Here is a 24567-nt window from a genome sequence, read left to right as displayed (position 1 = left end):
CCCCCGTTTCGAAATGATTTATGCCAGGCACTGCGCGTAGCGTACTTTAGGACGGGCCAGGAGGGGACAGACACTGCGAGAAATTATTGGGAAGGCGCAGGGTTCATACAAACCTGGAAAAATCAGGGAAATAAATGGTTGACAAAAACCTCAGGGAAAATTCGGGTATCGTCTCACTTATTGTTATTATGTTACTTATGATTTTAACACTGACCGTTTAAAGGCTCATAACTCTTGTTCTACTAGAGATACGGGGATGTCCTTTGAGTATGTTATAGTCCAATTTGTCCCCCATCCAACCATACTAAAAACTTAGGGCTACGACAAACAGGGGACGAGTAATTAAGCAAAATGTGAACAATCAAACCCCTCCATAGGAATAGCATTACACTATACTTTGGAGGCTCGTAAATCTGGTTCTACTAGTGATACGGGGATGTCCTTTGATTATCTTATAGTCCAATTCCCCCCCCCCTCCATATGATACTCTATATACGGGAAAAACCTGTTAAACTAAGGGAAAAAACCTGGAAATCTCAGGGAAATTTGTTTCCTAAAGGTTGTATGAACCCTGAAGCTCTGTTCAAGCTCATGCTTGAAATATATTCAAATCCTACGATAAAAAGTCCGTCTTGAAACCTTGACCAATGCCTGGAAAGTCCTTTGAATTTCAAAATGGGTCTCTCGGGCGGGCTAATTTGTTTGAACCGTGAGAAAGGTAAATTTCTTTCCACTGTAGCGACGTACCCCTCGAGTTCATCGAAGCTCGAAGCTAAAGTAGATGTAGGTACTTCAATCTGGTTTAGCGAGTTTAGAACCTTGATTTTTCTATAATGGCCCGGGTTATTATTACGATCTTTTCCTCTTACGCGTATTTTAGTCGTAAGAAAGTTAACGTAACTTACAAATTTGGTTCTCGACTGAGGTTGGTTAGGCTTAGTAAGAATGTACGTGTATCAATTAAACCTAATTAAATTATTTAGTTAATTAGTTAATTATATTTATATTAAACGACAGCCAGCCATGTTTAACGTAGACATTCCGGGATCTAATTATAATAGCGAAAAGTACGATTATTTATTAAAAATAATTTTCATCGGGAATATGGGGGTTGGTAAATCGTCGGTCATTTCCAGGTTTTCTCATGACGTCTTTACAACCGAGTATACCTCGACTATAGGTAATGTTTTTACACCTATCTAAGAAGCTAATTCAATTCTAGAAGATATGCAAATTAGGTGGTATTTTCTCGTTTTTTCAGGAATTGATTTCAAAATAAAAACAATTTTTGTAAACGGAAAAAGAGTTAAACTTCAACTATGGTAAGTCGGCATGCGATTTTAGAGAATGAACGCGTATTTCTTGTTGAGCTTCTCAAGATTGGTTGGGACAGAGCGGGACGTTGACCCCGTATCGCGTTAAACCTGTAAAAGAACCCACTGTCCATTTCTAGACACCCCCCCCCACATCGCCCCTTCCCCCGGCTATCACTAATTAGATTTATGCATAACTTCATCGTTTGAAAACGTTAGTTTTATTAAACAGTGTCACGGGGATCTTTGATAGGGGTACTGCTGGAATCTAGCTAGTGTCTACGTCTCACTCATTCCAGTCCCTGTAAATGCGTGTATTACCTTTGTTTTGATAGGGACACGTCGGGACAAGAAAGGTTCAACGCCATCACTACCTCGTTTTATCGCAGCGCAACTGGGGCGATCATGATGTACGACATCACGGATTATGAAAGTTTCAATAAAATCGCAAAGTGGAACAAAGACATTGATGAGGTGAGATCATATTAAGCATTCTCTCTGTCGCCTCTATAATTTCCCCAGACCAACGCGGTACGAAAATATTATACAAGTGACACTCGGAAATTATCTCCCTGTTTCCGAATGAAACTTGGTGATGTGTTAAGCTTCTTCCACGTGATTTTTAAGCGTCATCGTGGCCCGATAAATATTCTTAACGCGTAACCTCTTGAACTTTCCGGTGTACTTTCTTATTATTACGTAAGCCGTTAGTCGATATAAATTTGAAGTATTTTTGGTTACAGTATGCCGAAGATCGCGTAGAAAAAATGCTAATCGGTAATAAATGCGATTTGGAAGAAAAACGGCAAGTGCACTCTGATATTGGGCACGCCGTAAGTTGCCTAAGTTTATTACGTAGGGTCTTCCTAAGTTAGTTAGAACTAACAACATTTGCGCTATTTTAGCTGGCGGAACGATACAAAGCTCACTTCTTCGAAACGAGCGCCAAAAGCAGTATTAACGTCGAAACAGCCATGACGAAATTCGTCAAAGCCATTGTTGACAAAGTAAGCCGACAACTTGGGGTTCGCGAACCCCCCTATTTATTTTAAAAAAACACTAATTTTGTTCTTAACGACTCTAGCTAACAGTTGCGCAAGCAGTAAACAAAATAGAGAACGCGGTTCCTGTGAAGATCAACAAAGAAACGCGTGAGAATCGGCGGTCGTGTTGTTCCGGATTAAGCAAGAATTAATTGAAAATCTAAGCCTCGGTTGCCAGTCCTTCGGGACACTACTCAAATTTAAGAGCATTCAGCCCCGAAGACTATTCAAGTGCGGTTGAACGCGAGTGTAGTTCTCAGACAGAGACGCGCAGACGCGGTTAGAAACACTAAAAGTGTTTGGAGAAGATTATTCTTATGAACTACAAACCTGCAGCAACAGCAACCGCCCCTCTCATTGAGCCTACCCTGACCAAACAAAAACCGAAACGAAAAGTAGGCCTAATCTATCGAAATATATCCTAAGCTAAGCCTAACACGCTAGAAATACTACCGGGAGGGGGGGGGGGTTCTGGTTGCATTCTTATACTAAGGCTTAATGCGTGTTCGTGAACATTCGTCATATGTATTTTTGAACACGTGTTTCAATAAAAAATTGTATACTCTTACATCCAAAAATGAAATAACTTTTTGAAAATCGATATTTGAAATCTCCCGCGTAAATTTCATTGGTGGAAAACTGGACGCGGAACCTAGAGGACACGCGTGTTTCTTCTCTACTCGTTTTACCTCGACTCTGGTGATATCGTCTGCTAAAACTTCTGCCTTTTTTTTCTCAGTTTTATTTGTAAAGTCGCAACGTGGACGTGGTTTGTTCCGTTTCTCGGTAAAGTTGTTTCGAATACAACATATATAGTCATGGACGGAGAGCTGAACGAGGTAAATATGCCATTTCATTTAATTATATAGTTAAATTATACAAAAACGAGTTTTGCTTCGCAGTCCTTAAAAACTGCATTTATTATACACAATCCTTGGCGACACTTTTTCAAACCCACAAAGGGGGGCCAGATATGTTCTGGGAAAAACTTATCCGTGTCAAATAAGTAAGACGAACAAATGCAAAATGAGCTTTTAGCATTTTAATTTTTCAGGGTGGAACAGAACGCTTATTTAGTACAGACAAAGGCAGGGCGTTGCGCGCGATATAATAATAATAATAATAATAGTAATAAATTTGGTTTCGTCCGACGTTTATCAATTAATTCCATCATTAGGATAAAAATTTATTATTTTTATTAAAAAGAAAAAAAAAATACTGTTATTTTCAAAATTCCCGTTAAACTTGTCTCTAAGGCGAAGGCCTAAATCATCAACTTCTTATAGGGTTTTACGGTCAACTAACAATATTTCCAAATATATACTCCGCACGGTATTGGGAAGGGAAGGTGCGCGCGCGCTGCGGCACCTTTGAAGTCTGTGCGCTGGCGCGGTGGGGTTTCCCAGCTGCGAGGCTCGCTAAACTTCAAGGATGCCGCTTTAACAGTGTAGATACTACATACCAACGGGTTGGGAACCACCTTCAGGAGGGGTTTCCCCAAGAATGTAGCATTCCCCAGACAGGCACAATAGAAGCCGACATTTTGGGAATGCGGAAGAATGGTACCGGAAACAGACGCCATAGTATGCGGAAAGGCTACGTAACCCTTTCTTTTTAGCTCCATCCACAATTATATCGTCATGACTGACTTATAATTTAACGCCCAGACCAAACCGCTTTACTTAGGAAGTTGAAATTTCGCAGGGACGTTATTCTTAACTAGTAGATGATCATTAAGAAATATTTTTGTAATCCGCCGCCGCCATTTTTGAAAATGGAGGCCATCCCTACCCTAGTTGTTATTTACGTTAATCGCGTAGTACTTATTAAATATATGATTGTAACTAACCTTTAGCCAATAGACGCGCGACAATTCTGATCAGAGATTTTTAGATAATAATAGACTACTCTATTAATTTTGGGTTAAAGAGGAGAGGCCTCGAATATGGCTTCCGCTAGTCCCAAACTTTAGGCCTAATTTAACGGGTCCATTTTCAATTTATTCCAATAATATCAGACGCATCCTCGTAGACTGATACCGGAACTCTGTAGAAGTTTCTATAATCTTGGTTGGCTAACGGGGACGGGTGGCGCGGTTAGTATTAAACTTGGTGAGGAAATATACCTGGCGCCATCTGGAATCCAGAAAGAACGAATTCAAGCTGACGATCTCTTTGTTCAAAACATAAATGGAGACGATATCGCTGGACCCTCCCCTTCGAAAAAACTTAAGAAGAGTGACTGTACGCCATTGTTCATGAACGCTTACATTATCAGAGGTAGAATTTTTCCATTTGCGCAACGCTTTATATTGTAGAAATAGCAGTCCGTGTTAAAACCCGGGGGGGGGGGGGGGGTTGTAATATGGTCCCTTATATCGCGTTTTTGCTTCGAGTTGTCTAAACTAGGATAATGGGGGGGGGTGTGGAGAAATAGGGGCGCGCTAACTGCGGAACGGCTTAGGTCCGGGGGGACGCGACAAAATGGGGGAGGAATACTCGGAGAAAAGGCTACAGACGAACCAACTACGATCGAGTCCGACTATTAATCCCCCATCCATTTTGGGCGTTGCACCCAACCTGAGCCGTTCCACAGTTAGAGCCCCGCGCACTTATAGCTGCTCGGTGTTTTATTACGTAATTTAAAGGAGCTGGTGCCACGATTCACACACACTCAAAGGCAGCCGTTATGGCCACGTTACTCTTTGAAGGAAATGAGTTTAAGATAACTCATCAGGAAATGATTAAGGTGACCCTAAACAATTAACCCCGAATAACTTTAACATTTGTTTAATTGCCGAACAATTTCGCACGCTCATAATTAGGGGATTAAAAATGCAAAAACGGGGCTCAATTATCGTTACGATGAAGAACTAATTGTTCCCATTATTGACAACTTAAACTACGAAAGTGACCTGAAGGTAGGCCTAAATCTCGAACTATAAGGAGGCAATACTGGGTTTAATTTCATCTTGATACAACCACTAGGACCCACTAGCTGAAATTATGGTTAAGTATCCCGAAACATGCGCCGTTCTTGTACGAAGACACGGTGTCTACGTTTGGGGTGACACTTGGGAAAAAACCAAAATTATGTGAGTACCAAGTTGGTTCGTACCACAGCCGACCCGATCACGCTTTTCCCACTGAACCCGCTATACAAGCCCGTCCAGTTGGCCTCAAAACGCGCGTATCACCCAAAAAATCTACGCAGTTTTTTGGCCCTAATTACGATATTGAAGGCTTTTAAAATGATCGTGAAAAGTTTCAAAACTAATAGTTATTTTCCTAAAAATTCCCTAAGTTACTAAATAGGTTCTGATTAGGAAAAAAAATCGTTCGGTGGGGCTTCTAAAGCGAGTGCTGGCCAAGCGTGATCGAGTGGGCTGTACGCTAAAGAGTGATGACGTCATAATACGTCGCCTAGTACTGGGAAAGACGCGACTATCGTATAATCTTTTAATTTTCAGCCTGTGGGAGTTTGAATTATAAAATTTAGGCCTATATAATTTAGATTTTATAATTAGAAAACGGAATAAATAAAAAATAGGCGAAATGACGTTATAACTGGGAAAGTAGGCGTCTATCCCTTTAATAGTCGACGCTTTATCATCTTTTTAGGACCGAATGTTACGATTATTTGTTTGATATTGCTGTTCAAATGAAGAAATTTGGGTTAGATCCAGCCAAAAAACCAAATTAATTAATTAACAACAATTAATGTTAATTAAGCCAAAAAAATATATTTTCGTCTATAAAATATAATCTTTATTCTTATTGGTTTGTTTCAATTATTTCATATAATCGATATAAGAACCGGATAACAAATCTTCTTTACGAATGTCCAGTTCTTTCATTAAGTTCTCGGCTATTTCTTGACCCTCCTCTATGGACTGGTCAGCTCCCATAATAACCTGAGTACGACGAAATATTTATTTAATACACCAAAAGTCTTTAAGGTTGGCAATTATTTACTTCTAGTTCCATAAATGGCCCCAATTTTTCAACATTGTCAACGTGAACTCTGGTTTGACCAACCATAAAAAGTGTTCTCGTTTTTCGTACAATTCCTTTAATTCCTAAGGAATTCTTTAGGATTTCCTTTAAACCCTTCACTTGCGAATCCTCAAACGCTTGTTTAGTGTATTTTGAAAGTTTTGGACCATCCTCATTAGGTCTTTCATAATGAACCAATTCGGCGGGTTGGCCCTAAAATAATACGACTAGTGACGTTCTACTTTAACTACCCATAGTCTAAGTCTGCTAGGTGTCATTACTAAAGTTTCTCTAAGTTTGAGTCTCCCTGATGATACGTTAAAATAAGTATCTTCTTGATTAAGAATGACAGCTGGGGATTGAGCCAATTTTTCCGCTTTTCTTACAAATCCCTCGTGATCTTGGATTTTGCCTTTGATTTCAATATTTGACGCCATTTTCCTATAATTCCTAAAATAATAATCACGGATGCCAATTTATTATGGGTTTAACAGTCTTGTTCCGTAAAGTCCCTCCCTCCCGACCCCACTATCCACTTCACCAGCGTGTCTCATCCCTTTTTAAATACCCCTGTATACGCAACTATCATCAGTACTCGGTTTATGTCAACTCTGCCCGGTCTGCCGTCTTCTGCCATTAAAATTTTAATATTTTTAGAGCGGCATAGGCTTAGCAATTTTAATTACTATTTTATCTAAAAATGGTTTATTTTTCGGTTTTTAAACGCGAAAGTCGCGCGGAAAATGATAATGCGTTTTCGTATTACTCGTTTCCTGGTGTAAATAAGAAATACGGGCCTTATATTGAAGAACTTTCGCCTAAAAGAAGGCAGGCTCCGGTTAACACTGTTCATCAAAAAACACTTAATTTCAAGTTTTCAACTCCCGATCTAGTACAGAAATAACATAGAACACGCAGTCATCATTTTATTTCAGGGAACATATACTAAAATTATAGAAATGGCTTAAGTTTTAAAGGAAAACATTAGAATTATTATTATTAAACCTTAGTCAGATGGTCCGCTCGATCTCGATCAGGCTGTTTCTTATTTCTGTACCTAGATGGCGCTTAGAAATGATCACCCTCGTAATCTATTTGTTGATCCGTTGCCTACGTTCAGCTATCAATGAAATCTCGCGGTAAAATAGGGAGAAAATAAGATGTCTCGTTTCTTAAAAGTCGCCCCCCCCCTTCGAAACCACAGGCCTTGATTAACGTAGGCAACGGTTGATCATGAGATGGTCCAAGCTGATGCGCCACTTTTTAGATTTGCGCGACTCTTCGCGTCGTTAGGGCAGCTGGAATTCGATCGCTGACAGTTCGCGAAGAGATCGTTTTTTTTTTTGACTGAAGAAATATGAAATAAATGAGCACTCAATCGGGTTCCAAGATTCCTCGGAATTTTTCATTTCTTTCTGAGATGTTGGGAAATTTTACAATTTTGGTGTTACGTTTGGTTAGATTGTGTTCGAAGGGAGTTTGCAGGCTGACTTGTCTCGCGTATAAAACAAGGCTAGGGATATCGACTCGTAAATAAGTACTATAGTAATCCTTCTTACAAAGTCAAAAAGCGCGTCGCAATTTTCGGTAATAATTCTTAATCTTGATTTAGCGACCCGTAAATTACCAAATACCATTACTCAATCTAGAAAATGTTGTTACTATTCCTAAAATGAGACGCGACCCTAATCGCGTTCATTTTGGCTCGTAATTCCCCAAAGGAGTTACTACGAGCCGCCGAAAAGAGCCACGCTAAATATTTATCGAAAGAGAAAAGATGTTGCGAGTACGCAAAGTGGCTCGGCAAGAGCTAGAACCAAAAGTCTATAGATATAAAAACAAAAAGTACACTTCATTAACAATTCCCTGCCTCGGCTGTAGACGACACACGTGTGAACTGAGAAGCAAACTACCCTCCTCTAAATTAACCGCCTACACGAACTAACCAATCAGTTTGGAGCTTCTTGACGCGGTCATAGGTTTATACAGAAAGTAGTACATGATGCTGCCGATCCAAACGTTCATTTTTGGCACTAGAGCTAGCATCTACTATACTTTATATGCCTATTCACGGCTTGTTCCCTGTGCCACGGAAGGTAATCATACGCGGCTCAGGGGGGGGTCGACACTATTCCGGGGGGGGGGGGGTAAAGGAGGGGGGCTTCTCACATTACACGGCGCTAGCGGGTTTCAATGAAGTGTACTTTTTGCTTTTACAACTATATACTTTTGTTAGAACGGAGGAAAAAAGTATTGGTGGCTCCGGAGAGTCGGCTGCTACCGAAACGATCTCTTTTAAGTTGCCATAGTAACCGAAAGAAAGTATATTCCATCCCCAAAGGATGTCTCGAATGAAATGACGTCACGGATGAGATGGCTTTTTCAGTATCAGTAGTATCAGAGAGGAAGCAATGGCCACTTTCAATAGAGTAATGGCACCTCCCTGCCTTTGGCTACGTTATGTTCTATGGGAAATTAACACGTAGTGCCACTACTCTATTCCGCTCTCGAAAGAAAAAAACAGTTTAATAATCTAAATAATTGAAATTAATTTACGTGAAAGTTATTGAAGAATTTAACGGTTTATTTCTTCCTCTACGCGATACCATTAATTCGAGAAATCATTCCGTGTTAAGGATGGAATTTCGTATATAACGTTAGAAAACTCGGCAATCTAAAACCAATGCAATTTCTTTTCGTTTTTTTGTCCGGCCGTTTTATTGCGTTGTGTTAAAAAGCGTTAGCCTCTCGGTCGCTTTTTCCTATTATGTTGCAAAGCATAAAAAAAGAGAAGGCATAGCCCCCGCCCCCGGCCCCCCCTCTCCGTTGACCGACAACAAACTCTTGGGGGGGGGGGGGAATTTGAAAAGAATTTCTAGATTTGGCGGGCTTTTATTTAAAATGTCAACGTGAAAAACGAGCTTACCCTCTATACTAGTGAAATTCTTTCGAAACGAAGCTAGGCCTAGCTCTCTCGAGAGAAACTTTTAATACGTTTAGTGAAAGTTAGGGTAGGCTACGTTTCAACCAATTTTTAGCTTCAAATAACTTGAGGAAATTGCCTAGGCACGTTTGAAAAGTTTACTTAAAAGTTCATAATGAAAGCGTTCTCAGCTCAAAGCCAAATTGCAAATACCTATTTAGGAAGCCGAGATTGTTCCTTGAATTATAACAAGTAGTACTATAAGATACGTTCCTTCCATAAGTATGACACAGTTCGTAATGCTACTGAGATACTTTATAGTTGACAAAAACCTCAGGGAAAATTCGGGGAAATTTAGAATTTTTATTTGAGTAAAATTCTGGGAAATCAGGGTAATTTGCGTCAAACAGGGGCCGAGTAATTAATAAACCTCATAGGATTAACATTACACCCAACTTTGAGACTCATAACTCTGGTTCTATTAGAGATACGGGTATGTCCTTTGAGCATGTTATAGTCCAATTTGCCCCCCATCCAACCATAATAAAAACTTAGGGCTACGACAAACAGGGGCCGAGTAATTAAGCAAAACGTAAACAAACAACGCCCTCCATCGGAATAGCATTCACTATACTTTGGAGGCTCGTAACTCAGGTTCTACTAGAGATACGGGGATGCCCTTTGAGTATGTTATAGTTCAATTTATCCCCCTACCAACCATTCGTTAACATTTGCTCCATGGGATACTCCATATACAGGAAAAACCTGGAAATCTCAGGGAAATTTGTTTTCCAAAAGTTGTATGAACCCTGTCAATAACCATTGACGTACTTATGGAACGTATCTTATGAACTTAAGATATCATTAATGGTTCGTTGATATCTATACGATTCCATAGACGGGATTTATGCAAAACAAACTTTTAATTTTGTTGAAGATATTTTAAAAATCGGGCCAAGATGAGCAAAGGCCGGGGCCCGGGTTCCTTCGCCCGCTTGTATTTTATTTCTTAATATATTCGTGTCTATAGATGGGGGGGGAGCTGTGGGGGGGGGTAGCCTCTTTCGAAGTTTGTTTAAGCGCGGGAGAGTATATACACAGCCTAGAGCGAGCGCATTGGGCTCCAACAACCAACTGTCTTTGTTTACTCGTGCCAGCTTCCTATTGGCGGGCACCGACTTAGACGCGTTCGGGAAAGAGTTTCCGAAAAGGTCGGATATTACGGCAAAAGAGGAAGAATCGAGTCGAGGGTCAAGAGGTTAAGATCATAATGACCCTAAACGACGAGATAGATAACCTAAAGTAACACCGTGGAAACAATTGATGGGTCAAAGGTTAAACGTCGATCGCGACACTTACACTAGGTACTTTAGATCATAGACGAAAAGATCGAAATTAACCTAAGAACAGTTAAGTAGTAGTTTAAGTCAATTATCATACCTAATAAGTTAAACTGTCGCGAAGGGGATCGTGCGGAACTCCCAGTTAAGTTCGTTTCCCGTATTATGGTCTGATATAGTTAAAGGGTTGTACCTTGTACGTGATGGAATCTTTTTATAAAGTCAAATTTCTTAGAACGGAAATCCTTTTTGGAGTTGCATCGTTGGGGGGGGGGGGGAAGAAAGCCTTTTCAAAGACGGGAAATAGGTTTCCTTACTAAAGGGATCGTTAAAGACTTATTATAATGAATGCTTTTAAAACCCTAATTTTCATTTATATTCGTAATTAAAGTCTTATACAGGGTGTTTCTGAAAGGTCCATCAATAATGAAAGGGCGTGTTTATTGGGCCATTTTGAGTCGAAAATGTTCAATGGCATTTTTCCGTCCGGGCCACTGTTTTCAAGTTATGATTGGAGTAATTTACGGATGACCCCTTAAATTTAATTAAGAAATTTTAAGACAGCGCTAATTTAATGAAGGGGTCATCCCTAAAATATTCAAATCATAACTCGAAAACCGTGGCTCGGACGGCAAAATGTCATAGAACATTTTCGACTCAAAATGGCCCAATAAATACGCCCTTTCATTATTGATGGACTTTTCACAAACACCCTGTATAATACCCATTATATCGTAAGCTTATGTGATATGTTTAATCATAAGTGTACTTCGTAATGCTAGAGACTAGTTCTAGCAGAACGACAAGCGAGAATTGAAGTCCTACACTGTTCATTTTGCGGGACTTCCATCTAGGTCCTATTTAGTCCGCATTACTAAGCCCCTTTTGACAGCAGCGCCTCACCACCAGGAGTCCCTCGCTTTACCTCGAATCTATGACCTACCTCACTCGCTTCGTGACAAGCTCCAGTTTCTAAGTTACCAGAATTTACAAACTTATGGCGGTAACATATCTTACGAACTTACGCCATTATATTAAAGAATGAAATTAAAATGAAAAACTTGTAAATGCCAAATAATATTTTGGTTACGTCACTGATTTTTTAAGTCCGTCATCAGCCTTACAAGGAATACGAAATGGGGGTAGCGATAAAGGCGTCGAGATTAATCTTCCTTTGATATATTAAAAATGAGGTCAGGCATCACGACTAACCCAAATACTAAGATATGTATGGATTTTTAGGAGCGAAAACCTCGAAAAGGCGCCATTCCTCTTTCCACAATCGGTAGAAATTAGTTACGCCAGAGCGAATATAGGTGGCGTGGCCAATCGATCGACAAAAGCAACCCCTCCCCCCACATTCCCCCCCCCTCAAACCTCGTTTCCAAGCGTAAACGGAAGAACAGCGACTCTCGGTCGTCTCCAAGGGCAGGAAATCATTATAAAGTCGTCATTGCCAACCTAAAGGTCCAGACGTCGCGAAATTCAAAACTGAAAAAGGCTTAACTAGTAGTTTGATTTGTAGCCTCAACGGTCTTAGTTAGGAAGAGCCTAAACGAGTTACCATCGTCGGAGCGGTTTCCGGATGACCCTTTCTTTGAGTGTCGTACCGTTCGTTGCCCATCCCTTCCGGACGTAGTGTCCACGGAGCGACAACGTCGAAGAGGGGAGGAGAGGGGAGTTAAGGCTAGCGAAATATCTCGTTGGTGGAATTGGATGAAATAGAGAAAACGTTGGCTCAATCTCTCCGTTCGAGTCTCCCAGAGCGGCAACGACTGAGTCTCGCGTTAGCTCGAGGTTCTGGAAGGAGTTGGCGTAACGCGAAGCTCTCGCTAAGAGAGTCGCGGACGCGATAATTGGTAGGACGCGCGAGCTAAAAGCAGCGAGAAGAAAGATAAGAGCGGCAATGTCTGGGATAAGAGAAATTGGCCGCGTTCTATCAGCCTTTCTTTTCTGGCAGACTCAAACTCGTCCTTCCACGGATTGAACTAAAGCCCATACGTTCCTTCTCCGCCCATACGTTGTTCCCCAGTCCAACCTCCACCGCCGCCGCCGCCGCCCTCTCTGGAAAACAGTGTCACGGTCAAACCCACCTATGCCATCAACGTTGACGCTACCACGGTTCATGGAGATTACTTAATTACCATAGTTATGACGCGTATGAATTCCTCAGTACGTTGATGGTATATATTACCGCTTCGACAAAACCGGGGATTCTTATTAGAGGTATTTATTCCTTTTTGAACTTATTTGTTCTACTAAATACTCGGTCGAGATTAGGGCCATCCTGTTGAGGAATTCGCGCCAACGGAATTGTCAACTGGTCTCATAATGTAGCCACGAGGGTTTTAATGGTCAAGCCTCGCTTAAGGAGACGTGTATTTTGCTGGTAGAGTCAAAAGAAAAGAGGGTTTCCATTTTAGGCTTAACTTATTTGAGAAAGCTTCAATTTCGGCTTGCGTAACGAATAGACAGACGCCTTTCGCAGTCTGTCCATTGTTCTTAGCTTATACTCTTAATTGGTCAGATCTAAATACAACAGACTGCCAGAGTGTCCATAACCACCGAGAGCGTGTCAAAGCTTTGGCCTGACCACCACTATTTGAATGATGTGGTTTGGTACCACTGGCTTGTTTACGAATAGCTTTTACTGGCGTCAAACACACACGAGGCGTTACGTAACCATTCCTTCGTCAAGTTGTTCCTTGTCTGGGTAGCGCGGCCGAAGCGAGAGTCGAGAGGCTATGGTTTTGGTCTGCGAAATAATTAGTTCCACGGAGAGACCAGCAGCAGATTCAAAATAGCGCTGCTAGGTTGAAGATGGAGGGAAGTATAGCCCCCCCCCCTGCGGGTTATTTATTCAACGCCGACTTCCATCCCAAAATGTGGGGCGCATCGGCTAGCCTATCACGGGATACGCGGCCCTCACCTTGGAGATAATAATAAATGAAGAATTTACGGTATAGGGTGTCTAGTTCGGTTCGAGTCCTTAAGGGAACACCGACTTATTTATTCCAAGGTTGGCCTGGCTGGTGTATCCCTCCAACCAAGCAACCAACCCAAGGTAGATCGGCGTATCGATTAATTCTTTGGGGAAAAATCGCTTCCAACGAAAATAATCAAGTTTTTTTTTTGCATTTTTTTTCCCTTTTTTTTGTAATTGTTCAAGGCTCGCTTGCTTCTTTTATCCGCCACTTCGAGTCTCGATACACTCGATTCAATCGTTAGTGACTGTCTCAATTAATGGAACTTTTCGTTGACGTAAATGAAGAAACCTCGTAGCCAATGACGGACGTATGTCCAGCTGCGTGGCTATTTGGTTTCGGTATAACGTTTGACTCGCTGAACACGACGTACCTCCCAACCTTAACCTTAACTACTTGGCACCATGAATTACGCGATTTGGTTCTTCAAGTTTATCCGCAATTTCTTCATCTCTAATTCGAGTAATTCCCCGTGAAGTGAAAAAATAAGATATTTGAAAAGCAAAATTATAATTAAGTTCGGCGTAAACCCTTTAAGGCTTTCATTTAGGAACGAACGTCGTCGAGCTTTTGTCGCGTATATTAAATAGCTGGCGGCTGCTTTCCTCATTCGAAGCTGCGAGCGGAAAATTCTCTTTAAAAATTAAGCTACCTTAATTAAAGTAAACATAGGCAACGAAAAACCTGACTCTTCTTTCTTTCTTTCTTTTCTTTCAGATGTCTTTGTTTCTTGGAAAACGTCTCCGTATATAACGTGGTGTTTTTTTTTCTACGGGGATTATCAAAGAACTGAGAAAAAGGACAATCAAGGTGTGAAAAAAGTTCGCGGGCCTCGCGTCATTCTTTACCAGTTGACGGGACCCGTAAAAGATAGGGTTTTTTTCTCTCTCTTCTCGAGAAATCTTTAGGGTTCGCGCGTCCATTCTTTTTTTTTTCGGACTTGGGTCGGTGAAAATTGTGTTATCAGCGGTGGCGTCTAGGGCGCGGGCAAAGTGGTGGCCTCTTTGTCGGCTAAAGAACGCGTCATGGCCCTGGGTAGGATTCGCGCTCTCAGCTTAGAGTATCGAGAAGAGATTCGAGGCGGAACATTTGGTTGCCAGGAGCCCCAAGAAGACGACGAAGAAGAAGAAGAAGAGGAAAGGTCGCGGGGCCCAAGAACGACCACCAAAACGAAAGGGACACCCCCACCCACCCACTGACGACGTTCATTAATGATTACCATGAAGAACTGGCGGTGGCGAAGACGCCGCGGAAGTAGACAGGGGACTATCGTTCAAGCCAACGAAGATGGTTCTCTAACCAACACCAGTCTCACCGGCGATACTGACGTCGAAGAGGTAAGCTACCTTTGTTTATCTCCTCCTTTTTGTGGTGGTGGTGGTGCGGGGTATGACGCTTAAAGGCCCTTTCAGTCGATACAACTTTTTAACTCATTTACATGGGTCAAAGGTCGGGGGGGGGGGGTTAAAATAGAGTCTGGTGTTTTGGAGCACCTTGTTTTCCAAAAACGGAACGTTGATAGGGTATGTGGACACCATAGACGTTAGATGTGGCTTGAAACAAATGGACTAGTAAAATGACAGCCATATTTAGGTTGTAACCCTCCGCCCTACTCCCTTTTGAACAGAGTCTGTCGATGCTTCACTACCCCTGTTAGATAACTCGCCGGTTTTACATTGGTGTAATGCAGGCAGGGAGACTTTTACAGGCGCTAATTGAATTTATACGGGAAATTCAAACCCTGGTGGGTAGCTTCTCCGTAGTTAGTTCTTTTTCTATTATCGTTACAATTTTACGTTTCGAATCTTTAACTTCAATCGAGTGATTTCCTTCACCCCGAGTTTTTCTCGCGTTTATTGAGAGTGTTTCGAAAACGATTTTGAGAGATAGCGACGTCGTGAAACCTTAGCAGCCAATATGACGCCACTCGTTCTTCAAGCTCGTTTGAACTGGAGATTTATCGAAATACAGTCTATTACGTTTTGCCCCCTTAATGGCGCTTTACCCACTCCCGTCGATACGGTAATAGTCCAAAAATTGCTCCGTCGAAGATTATTGCCGAAGCAATTTTCTCGCACTATAGTCGTAAATGGCGTTTTGGCAACGATACAGCCATATCGCGTCTAAAAACAACGGCTTCTTTTGGTTTAGTTACCACGGAAAGGCAACCTTTAAGGAGGGATAGGGATCCTTTTATAGTATTAAGGTGAAAGAAATACGATATCTTCAAAGGTCTAATTGCCAATTTTAAATTTAATTAGTAGGGCAATTTTCCCCGGGATACGCTTGACCTCGACGAAGAAATCAATTTAGTGCGGTTAATTACGTAAAGTGGGTCCTATTAGTGTTTCGAACGTCCGACACTTGAAAAAGCTGGCCATAAAATTAAGAAAAGCCTTTTAATACAATTAGTATTTCTCTTTACGTCGCAACCACCCCTAGGCGATGAACATAGCCAAGGCCCAATTGGAAATATTAGCTTCTTAAGAACGTAGACGAAAAAAATGTGTCGAAGCCTTTAAGAGAGCCCATAATGTCCGTTGCTTCCCCCCTTTATACCCCCTGAGTCGGTCAACGAGTTGGTTATTAACTTAGCGGGTGTCGAATAGCAGCCTCACGCTTGCTGATAACGTCTAAAGCTCCTTTCCCTTGTGTACAAGTATATACTGCACCAAGCAGCAGCTCCTCGAACTAGCCATTTTTATATCTGTCATTTTCTTCGTTGTTTGTGTTCCTAAAAAGGGTACAATGGGCGATTTATTGAAGTGTTTTACGAATGACCCCCTGAATTAAATTAGCATCGCGTCTTAAGTTTTTTAGTTAAATATCAATTGGTCATCGGTGATCGAAACTTGTTTAGGGACGTCCATCGTGGCGAAATCGGTCATTTTCGATCCAAAATTGACCATAGAACAACCTAGTTAATTTCCAAGATTCAGAAATTTACAACTGATACTTATTCAGGTGGTAACCGTCAAAGACATTTCTAATTACCTCCTGCAGAAAAGCGGAGCTCTTCCGTATACGGAGGAAAATGTTAGGTTTAAAATACAAAAGGTCTAAATAGACTCTTTAAGGCAGGCACGCAGTTGCGTCATCTCAGAATCGCGGGTTAGGCAATATTGCAAATCTTCCTACGAAACTTTTTCTCTTTCAGCACGAAAAAAAAAGGGTTGGGGGAACGTAGACGTTATGAAAAGGGGCCTAAGCCTCGCGCTTCTAAATCCCCTTATTAGTATTCTCAACAAGAGAGAGTATAGAAAGAGAGAAAGAATGCGGTATTGGAGAGGGGGGCTCCGTCCAAGCAGCTCGTTCGCTTCGTTGCCCAAAAATGTCGCTGCCCATTAGGATCAAACCGCGAATCAACGATTTTTCAAAAAATAAAAGAAAAACAAACTGGGAGTGGTGAAACCTAGAGCCCATTAAAAGACAATCCCACGCTATGCCACGAGTTTGGTAAATTTTACGGTTACTGGTTAAGTTAGGCGAGCCTCGGCTAAAGTTTGAAAATAATAGCGATCTTAATAGAGTAATTTCGGTTGAGAGGGGGAGTGAACTGTGTATCCCCTACGTTAGGGGCAACTTTGTACTAGAGAATACTATTTGCCCCCGGAAGGGAAGGGGAGGGGGGATATCACTAAGGTAAGAGATAGATGGTTATGACGTTGCCGTATACGGGAAAGAAATTACTCTATATTCGAGAAAGTGCTTGGTCTCTTTATATCCGTTTGTTCTTGAATGATACATCAGTAGGGGCTAGCTAGCTTAGCGCGCCAAAGTGACCCGGAAAAGATGGTAGACGCCACGTGACGAATATCTTCCCCGCATCCGGAAATTAAAGATAAACGCGACGATTATTTTCATCTACTCATTGTCACTCGTCCTTATTAGCGATAAGACGCCATGGAAACTAGACGCTTTCGTGAAACTGTAAATTAAAACGGGCGAGAATAAATTAAACGAGCCGCGAGGATTAAAGGGTGGGGATACGAGCTCTAGATGTTCAACTTCCGAGTTAAAAAGGCGTTAAATTCTTGCGGGTTATAAAAACGGATTGAAAACTTATTCTGGCTTTCTTCATTCAGCATTGATGTGTGTTGAACGAAAAATGAAATGGAGAAAAATCTTATTCTATTTTGTACTGAGCCGCCCGTGGAATGTGTCCCGTGACCCTAAGTGGGGAGATTTCCATTTGATAAATAGAAGCGTCGAGAGGGTGACCCAATGATCCCTCAATGACGTCACCCAAACTAAACGTAATAAAAGAAGAAGAAGAAGAAAAGAAGAAACATTGATTTTTTTTCCCAGTTCTTTCGACCCGCGTCTCTAACTTAAACCTTAAAATAGATACCGAAGAAGAGATACTTGGCGTTGCGTTGGTGTTGAAGACTCGGGATTCGAGTCCCCTTTCATCGGTTTAAATAAAGCCCCTCTCTCCTCTCCCCTCTCTCTCCTCCTCTCTCCCCCCTCTCTCCTCTCTCCCCTCTCTCCCCTCTCCCCCCTCTCCCCTATCTCTCTCCTCTCTCCCCCTCTCCCCTATCTCTCTCCCTCTCTCCCCTATCTCTCTCCCCTCTCCCCCTCTCTCTCCCCTCTCCCCCTCTCTCTCCTCTCTCCCCCTCTCTCTCCTCTCTCTCTCCTCTCTCCTCTTTCTCCCCTCTCTCCCCTCTCTCTCCCCCTCTCTCCTCTCTCTCCCCCTCTCTCCTCTCTCTCCCCCTCTCTCCTCTCTCTCTCCCCTCTCTCCCCCTCTCTCCCTCTCTCTCCCTCTCCTCTCTCTCCCCCTCTCTCCTCTCTCCTCTCTCTCCCTCTCCCTCTCCTCTCTCTCTCCCTCTCCTCTCTCTCCTCTCTCTCTCCCTCTCCTCTCTCTCCCTCTCCTCTCCCTCCCTCTCTCCCTCTCTCTCTCTCCTCTCTCTCTCTGGCCGACGCGCTGATTTCTTTAAGGATATCCCTTTTGAATGAGGACAAATGAATCCTATAAGAGTGACAATTTCAAACCTGTCATTTTATTTCGTCTAAAGATGCTCGAATCAGATTGGGATTACGCAAAAGCGAGATCAAATTCAAAAACGGATACAACGTAAATGCGTCACGCCCTAATTCAAAATGTCCCAAGAAAGGTTTTAGATAGGTTAGATTAGCGTCTGTAAAATAGTTCCAATTGAAATGTTGCAGGCTGCGTCATCCCAACCGCGTGTCTTTATCGTGGTGCGAGACTCGCTCACTATACGCCGCCCGAATTGGGCTATCATTAGGAAGGACCGTGTTTTACCGTGCCTATATTTATGTTCAGTCCATTAATTATTTAATTAGGGTACTTCGAGGATAATCTATATTAATCTAAAAAGAACGATACCCCAAATTACGTTGGCACGAACTCCGCTCAACCGATAAATCACGCGCTACCATATACCCTACCACTTAAGCCTTTGCTAGTTGATTAACGAGAGTGCGTCTTGGTACGCGTGTTTCTGGGCCTAGTCCACGCGCCATAGTTCCCATTTATTAGCCTAAAAGTCCCAACTAGATAGAACCCGAATTGCTTAAAAAACACCTATTTAGGAAGATTTGCGGGAACTTCGTTCGAGATAAGCAAGTTCTATCAACCGTACTATTTAGTAGTCCCATAGACGGTCTTATGCTAAATGACCTTTTGAAATATTGATTGAACCAAGGATGATTGAACACGCCACACACCACAACCTCCATCTTTTAAAATGGCACCCGGTAACGAAAAACGCGCTGAAATTCAACCAGCAGGTCGTGTCCCTTTGCAGCTAGAATCGTAGGCTCCTTTTGAATAATAAATAGGTCTCTGCATGACATATAGAGGATTTAGTCTCTCGAGGGGTAATAGATTTTCTTGGCATGACGGGGAACCGGGCCGTTATAAAACAAAGGCGGCCAAAAATGTTTAATCCGTTTAATTAATGGCTGACCCTTTTGGGCAAACCGCCGGCCGCCGCTTAGCCAAATTACCTTATGAATTAATTATCGCCTTAGCCAGTCGAGTCATTAACGCGCCAAAAATGCGTGGCCACGATGTAAGTTCCGAGAAAGACGGAGGACAAGCCGGGAAACGACGTAAATATACCGTCATAAACGTCTCGGACTCATTTGTTCATTTGTTGAATCACGAGATCAAAAACGTCTAGGTCGGATATGAAGAAGCGAAAGTTAAATTTCACTTCCGTTAACGGTTCCATAGCCACTGGTAACGGATGACGTACAGTCAAGGAATTTCCATTCTAGTTCGCGGAAAGCGCCTAACACGTTTGGGGAAAAACAGGAACGGGTAATGCACCATAAGGGAATTACCGCGCGCAATTATAAGAATTGAGTTTGTCACCTAGGAATTCAAACTTGGCAGAAAAACATTCAATTTCTGGAGTTATTGTAGTACCTGCCCATACATAGTTACGCCCTATGCTGATGATGATGTATTTCGGTTCGCAAAATCCCAAATAACACGCTGCCCCACTAGCATTTGGGGCGCAGCTTATATTAAGGTATTGTTTTAAGGTTCGGCGCAGTTTCTCCGCTGTGGAATAGCGTGACCCCGTTTTCCTTTCCCTGCCCGCATTTACTAACCCCCCCTTCTCCTACTCCCATCTACTCTTGCGTTCATAGTTATTCGATTTAAATGGTTTAGGAAATAACGTCTCGATTCGTGAACCCGCTGCTTACGTACAAAATATTTAAATAATTTAGTGCGGCCTTGTTTCGGTAACCCTTCCTGTATAAGAGTATGGTGACCATTAGTTCAAAGAGCGCTGCCGTTCCGAGCTGGCCAGTCAGGTATCCATAGCAACCCACGGAGTTGGTCGTTTCCCCACCTTCCGTGGGTGGATATGCGTTTCGAGTTCTATATAGTAAAGTCTACTAAATTTGACCATCTAAATACTCTTAACTGAAGCTGGAAATTGATCATGTTCCACCATCGACTTCTCAAAGGTATCGGTATATTGGAGTAACCGATTCTAAGATGTAACAGTTACTAGGCCTATGTTTCCCCCGAGATTCCAAAAAGAAAGAAAATGTAGGGACTCTTCGCAAATGACGTTTCGGAGGAAGGTCGTTGTCTATTCGAGGCATTTCGACTTATTTTCTTAGCTCAGGTGGTAGAGTATATATAGTAATGGTTAATCCGTATAAACTTTGATTGCAGCAATGGCCCCGAAAGCGCAGTATCTGTCAAACGCTTCGACGCGACGCCCACGCAAAGTGCCTGGTTCTAACCTCGCTACTCTTGGCCTGTCTGGTTGCCGTGGCCTGGTGTCGATTGGCGCAAGTATCCCGTTTAGTGGTCAACTTTCAGTCGTTTCCGATCGCCACTCGGCGACGGGTCAGCCCGTGCGACGAAGGATACGTTTACATTCCGGTGGCCTTCTTGGCTATGTTGTACGTGGTGTATTTGGTCGAATGCTGGCACTGCAGCACCAGACTGTCATTGGCGTACAGGGTGGAGGCCTCGACCGTCTACGATCACGTGCGTCGCCTACGCGAAGCTCAACCAGTCATTTGGTGGAAAGCCGTCTGCTACCATTACGTCCGGCGTTCGCGACAGGTTACGCGTTACCGTAACGGAGACGCGTATACCACTACTCAAACGTACTACGAGCGCGTCAACTCTCACGCCACGGGATCGTGTTTCGTTTACTCATCGTGCGGCGTGAGGGACATCTCGAGAAATCTCGTCGGTCTGGAAAGATTCGCGGCTGTCAAACTGCGATTCAGTAAAGGATTCGCCTTCGCCGATCCGAGAGCCGCCGACGAGTTCGAAGGACAAAGAGCTCGATTTTTTACCAGTCACGAACGACTGGACGATTATTTGGAGATGAGGGAAGGCTTGGAGCTAGTAGGAGCCGACTTTCAAGAGTACATGGTGGCCTTCGCTGACCGACCACCCTGGTAAGTTAACGCCTAAATTCTCTCCACTGACGCGGGTGTAATCCTAATTTTTCGTCCCCCCCCCACTTAAGGTACGTTTCCCAGAAAGCTTTCTGGATCTTATCCCTTTTCTTACTTTCGTGGCCTTTGAGGTTTGTTATTGAGTGCCAAACAGCTTACGTTCATTACCAAGTGACGAAGCTCTTCGGGGGAGCTGGCGGCGGCGGGACTACCACCACCACCACCACCGAAGACGTCCCGCCTTTAGTCTGCGGTGGCCCTACAATGCGGCGTCATTCGGGTGGACGTTCGTCCCGCGGTAGTACGACGGACAGTGTTGATCTCGAAAGACATATTTCGGACAATTTTACTTTAGCTCCTAGTTATTCGGAAGCCCTGTTACTTTTGCCTCCAAACCAAAGCAACGGCTGGCGAAACGGAACGACGTCCGCAGTGCCCGTTCCCGATACGAACGGTAACATACCGGACTTTTCTTTCGACCCGACATCCCCTTCCTTGTCCGTACCGTTAAACGGCGACGATCCGGACCTAGACGAGGATGATTCGGGATTCACGCGTGTCGGAAGGGAGAGACGGTCGTCGCTATGGCGTTGGGCCGCCTCGAGATTTTCTTGGGGAAGGTCATCAACCGGTAGTTCGTGGCCAAGCGCCTCTTATTTGTCCTCCAGAAATTATTCGGGACAACATAGGAATCATCACGGCCATCATCCACGGCCACGGAGGCCATCCTCGCCTTTTCCCGGAACGCGCTCAAACGTCGGTGGCGGCGGCGGTTTACCAGTCTCTCTGAGTCGCGTTTCTCTGGCCAACGGACACGTTGTGTACCTCGTTTCGCCCCTGAGATCAAGCGGGGACGCTTATTACGCTAGCGCCCCTAGAGGACTTCGTCGGACGTTTACGTGTCCCCAAAACGCGGGTGATCCGGATTATCATTCCCCGCCTTCGAGACGTCACCGGCGTAGCGACATCCCGTCTCTCGAGGCCACGGACCTGTCTTTTTTCCTTAACGCGCCCGTAACCGCGGCGGCGGCGGTACAGGCCCCGACTCCGTCCCGCGGCCGACCTCGTCACTTTCGTTCGCGAAGTCAGGACGAATTCGACGAAGCTCCCTTGCCAACTTACGAAGAAGCCTTGAGACTAACGGCGCCCTTACTAATCCGCCGCGAGTCCTCCTCGGCAAGCGCTCTTCATCAGCAAAACTGCCCATCCATTCCTCCAGCCCGGGTCCCCAGGAGCGGGCGCTTTACGAACAATCAAGGGCCTTGGCGCGCGCCCAGACGGATGACTCGATCGCGCACCGATAGAGACTTTAACACCTACCAATCTCGCGAGAGAAGCGTCCAAACATCGTCGTCCTGCCAAGAATTTCGCCAGGCCGACGACGTCGTAACCATTAGTCCCGATAACCGAGTCAGATGATGAAATATCCTTCCCTTAATTACCTTTATAAGAGAACCAAGTTCAAAAAGCCAGCTCGATGCTAGAAATGACTTACGAGATACGAAAGAAATAAATTATTCCGAATTTGAAATGAAAGATAGAACATTTTTAGAAAAAGAAATAAAATAACGCACTAAGTAAGTAGCGCGAAAAACTAACAAAATACCTAATACGAAGCAACTTATCTACTTTTTCCTCCACTCAATTGGACGCGAAATATTTCATTTTAACAGGCATGATTAGAAATGGGGACGCGGCGTTCGCGCTTTTAGACTTAAAACCAGGAATCTCAAGTCCCACATCGGAGGGGGGGGGCTCATCATGTTGGAATTGGAATCAGAGTTCCCTCCCGCAAACGAGCACTACGAACCGCCCTCTCGTGAGAATCGCGTTGGCTGTCGTTACGCAATCGGTTTTAGACTTATTAATACATTTTGAGTTGGAGAGAGGGCGCCAAGTAGTATCCTCCCTTCGAGTTTAGTCTAGCGGTGTAGAATAGTAGTTGACCCCGCAACGCCGTCTCCTTCTTTACTCGTCCCTGCAACCGTTGAGTAGGATGGCACGCTAGGGTAAGGACATTTTTAACAATGAACGACGGCTTCCAACGAGGAACAAAAAACTTACAATTAGACTTCCGCCAAACATTTTTTTAAATAACAAAAATATAGAAATAGGCTATTTTAGTGAACAAATATTTAAAATAAGGTGAAAATAAAGAGAGCTTTATGTTCTTGGTTCGTAATGATAATAAAACTATATAATGAAGAATTTAAGTTTTATCCACGAAGTAATCCGCCCGATCTCGCACGCCATTTTTCTTTCGGAATCTCTTCTCTTAGCGCCTTCCATATTGTCTCTATATAACTTATACGAAACAATTGATAAGTGTCCGTAGTCGTACACGTGTAAATAATCAAATCGCCCAAAGGTTAACGCGTGTCTGCGCATGCTCAACGTATTTCGCGCCAACTTCGAAGCGCGTGAAATTTAAAGGCTTAAAAATTATTTTACAAACAAGACCCAAGACGCGGAAGTTGTTCCTAAATAAGAATTTTAGTTTTCTTAACGAGGTAACTCTGATTTGAGCATGCGCAGAGCGTAAATTAAATTTGTAATAAAACTTAATTAAGGGTGGATAATACGCGACACTTTAACTATATTCTCTCGGCTGACAATCCAAAAAATCTTGCCTTCTATAACGACTAAAAATATTACAAAAACACTAACACAATACCAAGGGAAACTATTAACTTTCTCGCGCGATAAATAAACAAGTAATTGTTGCCAAATTGTAAATGCTCTATTATTATTTGCTGGCAAAATGATTTAATAAAGAAAATAATATGGTTTTTCTTTTGAACGTACCGCCGTTTGCTTACAAAAAAAGGGGTAATTATACGATCGACATTAATTCAAAAGGGGTCATCCTTAAAACACACTAATATCAACTCGGACATACAAGTAACATTTTTGACTCAAAATTGGTTCTATGTTCCACGATATTTTGGTGGTCCTACAATTACCACCCTTTTGCGGAATATCTTTGTGTACTAAAAGAATGGCGCAAAGTATGACTACTTATCTAAGATAATTTCCGACCTAGTCTGGAATTGCCTCCAGCCTT

The 24567-nt window shown here is 43.0% G+C and overlaps 2 protein-coding genes across 6 annotated transcripts; one reads left to right on the top strand and one right to left on the bottom strand.

Annotated features, from left to right (window-relative positions):
* Positions 1-2513: 2513 nt before the first annotated feature.
* Positions 2514-24303, top strand: LOC149705235 (uncharacterized). 2 transcript variants are annotated; one of them, XM_089865476.1, is made up of 4 exons: positions 2514-3195; positions 14316-14935; positions 20761-21503; positions 21575-24303. In XM_089865476.1, exons 2-4 carry the CDS (start codon positions 14810-14812, stop codon positions 22920-22922), a joined length of 2217 nt encoding a protein of 738 aa, XP_089721602.1. In that variant the 5' UTR covers positions 2514-3195; positions 14316-14809; the 3' UTR covers positions 22923-24303. The 2 variants fall into 2 exon arrangements, with proteins under 2 accessions (XP_089721602.1, XP_089721603.1); XM_089865477.1 differs by lacking the exon at positions 2514-3195 and adding an exon at positions 12300-12840.
* On the bottom strand, positions 6087-7496 carry LOC149705236 (uncharacterized). Of its 4 annotated transcripts, none has more exons than XM_089865484.1 (4): positions 7357-7496; positions 6633-6801; positions 6331-6564; positions 6087-6269 (listed from the first exon to the last, which is right to left on the bottom strand). In XM_089865484.1, exons 2-4 carry the CDS (start codon positions 6786-6788, stop codon positions 6147-6149), a joined length of 513 nt encoding a protein of 170 aa, XP_089721610.1. In that variant the 5' UTR covers positions 6789-6801; positions 7357-7496; the 3' UTR covers positions 6087-6146. The 4 variants fall into 4 exon arrangements, with proteins under 4 accessions (XP_089721610.1, XP_089721609.1, XP_089721607.1 ...); XM_089865483.1 differs by lacking the exon at positions 7357-7496 and adding an exon at positions 7118-7350; XM_089865481.1 differs by lacking the exon at positions 7357-7496 and adding an exon at positions 7149-7350.
* Positions 24304-24567: the final 264 nt, after the last annotated feature.

The sequence above is a fragment of the Phalangium opilio genome, unplaced genomic scaffold (assembly GCF_054372755.1).
Source record: "Phalangium opilio isolate 3A_F unplaced genomic scaffold, DU_Popi_V2 ptg000014l_1, whole genome shotgun sequence".
Classification (NCBI taxonomy): domain Eukaryota; kingdom Metazoa; phylum Arthropoda; class Arachnida; order Opiliones; family Phalangiidae; genus Phalangium; species Phalangium opilio.
The sequence above is the reverse complement of the archived record's forward strand: the minus strand, read 5'-3'. Positions and strand labels throughout refer to the sequence as shown.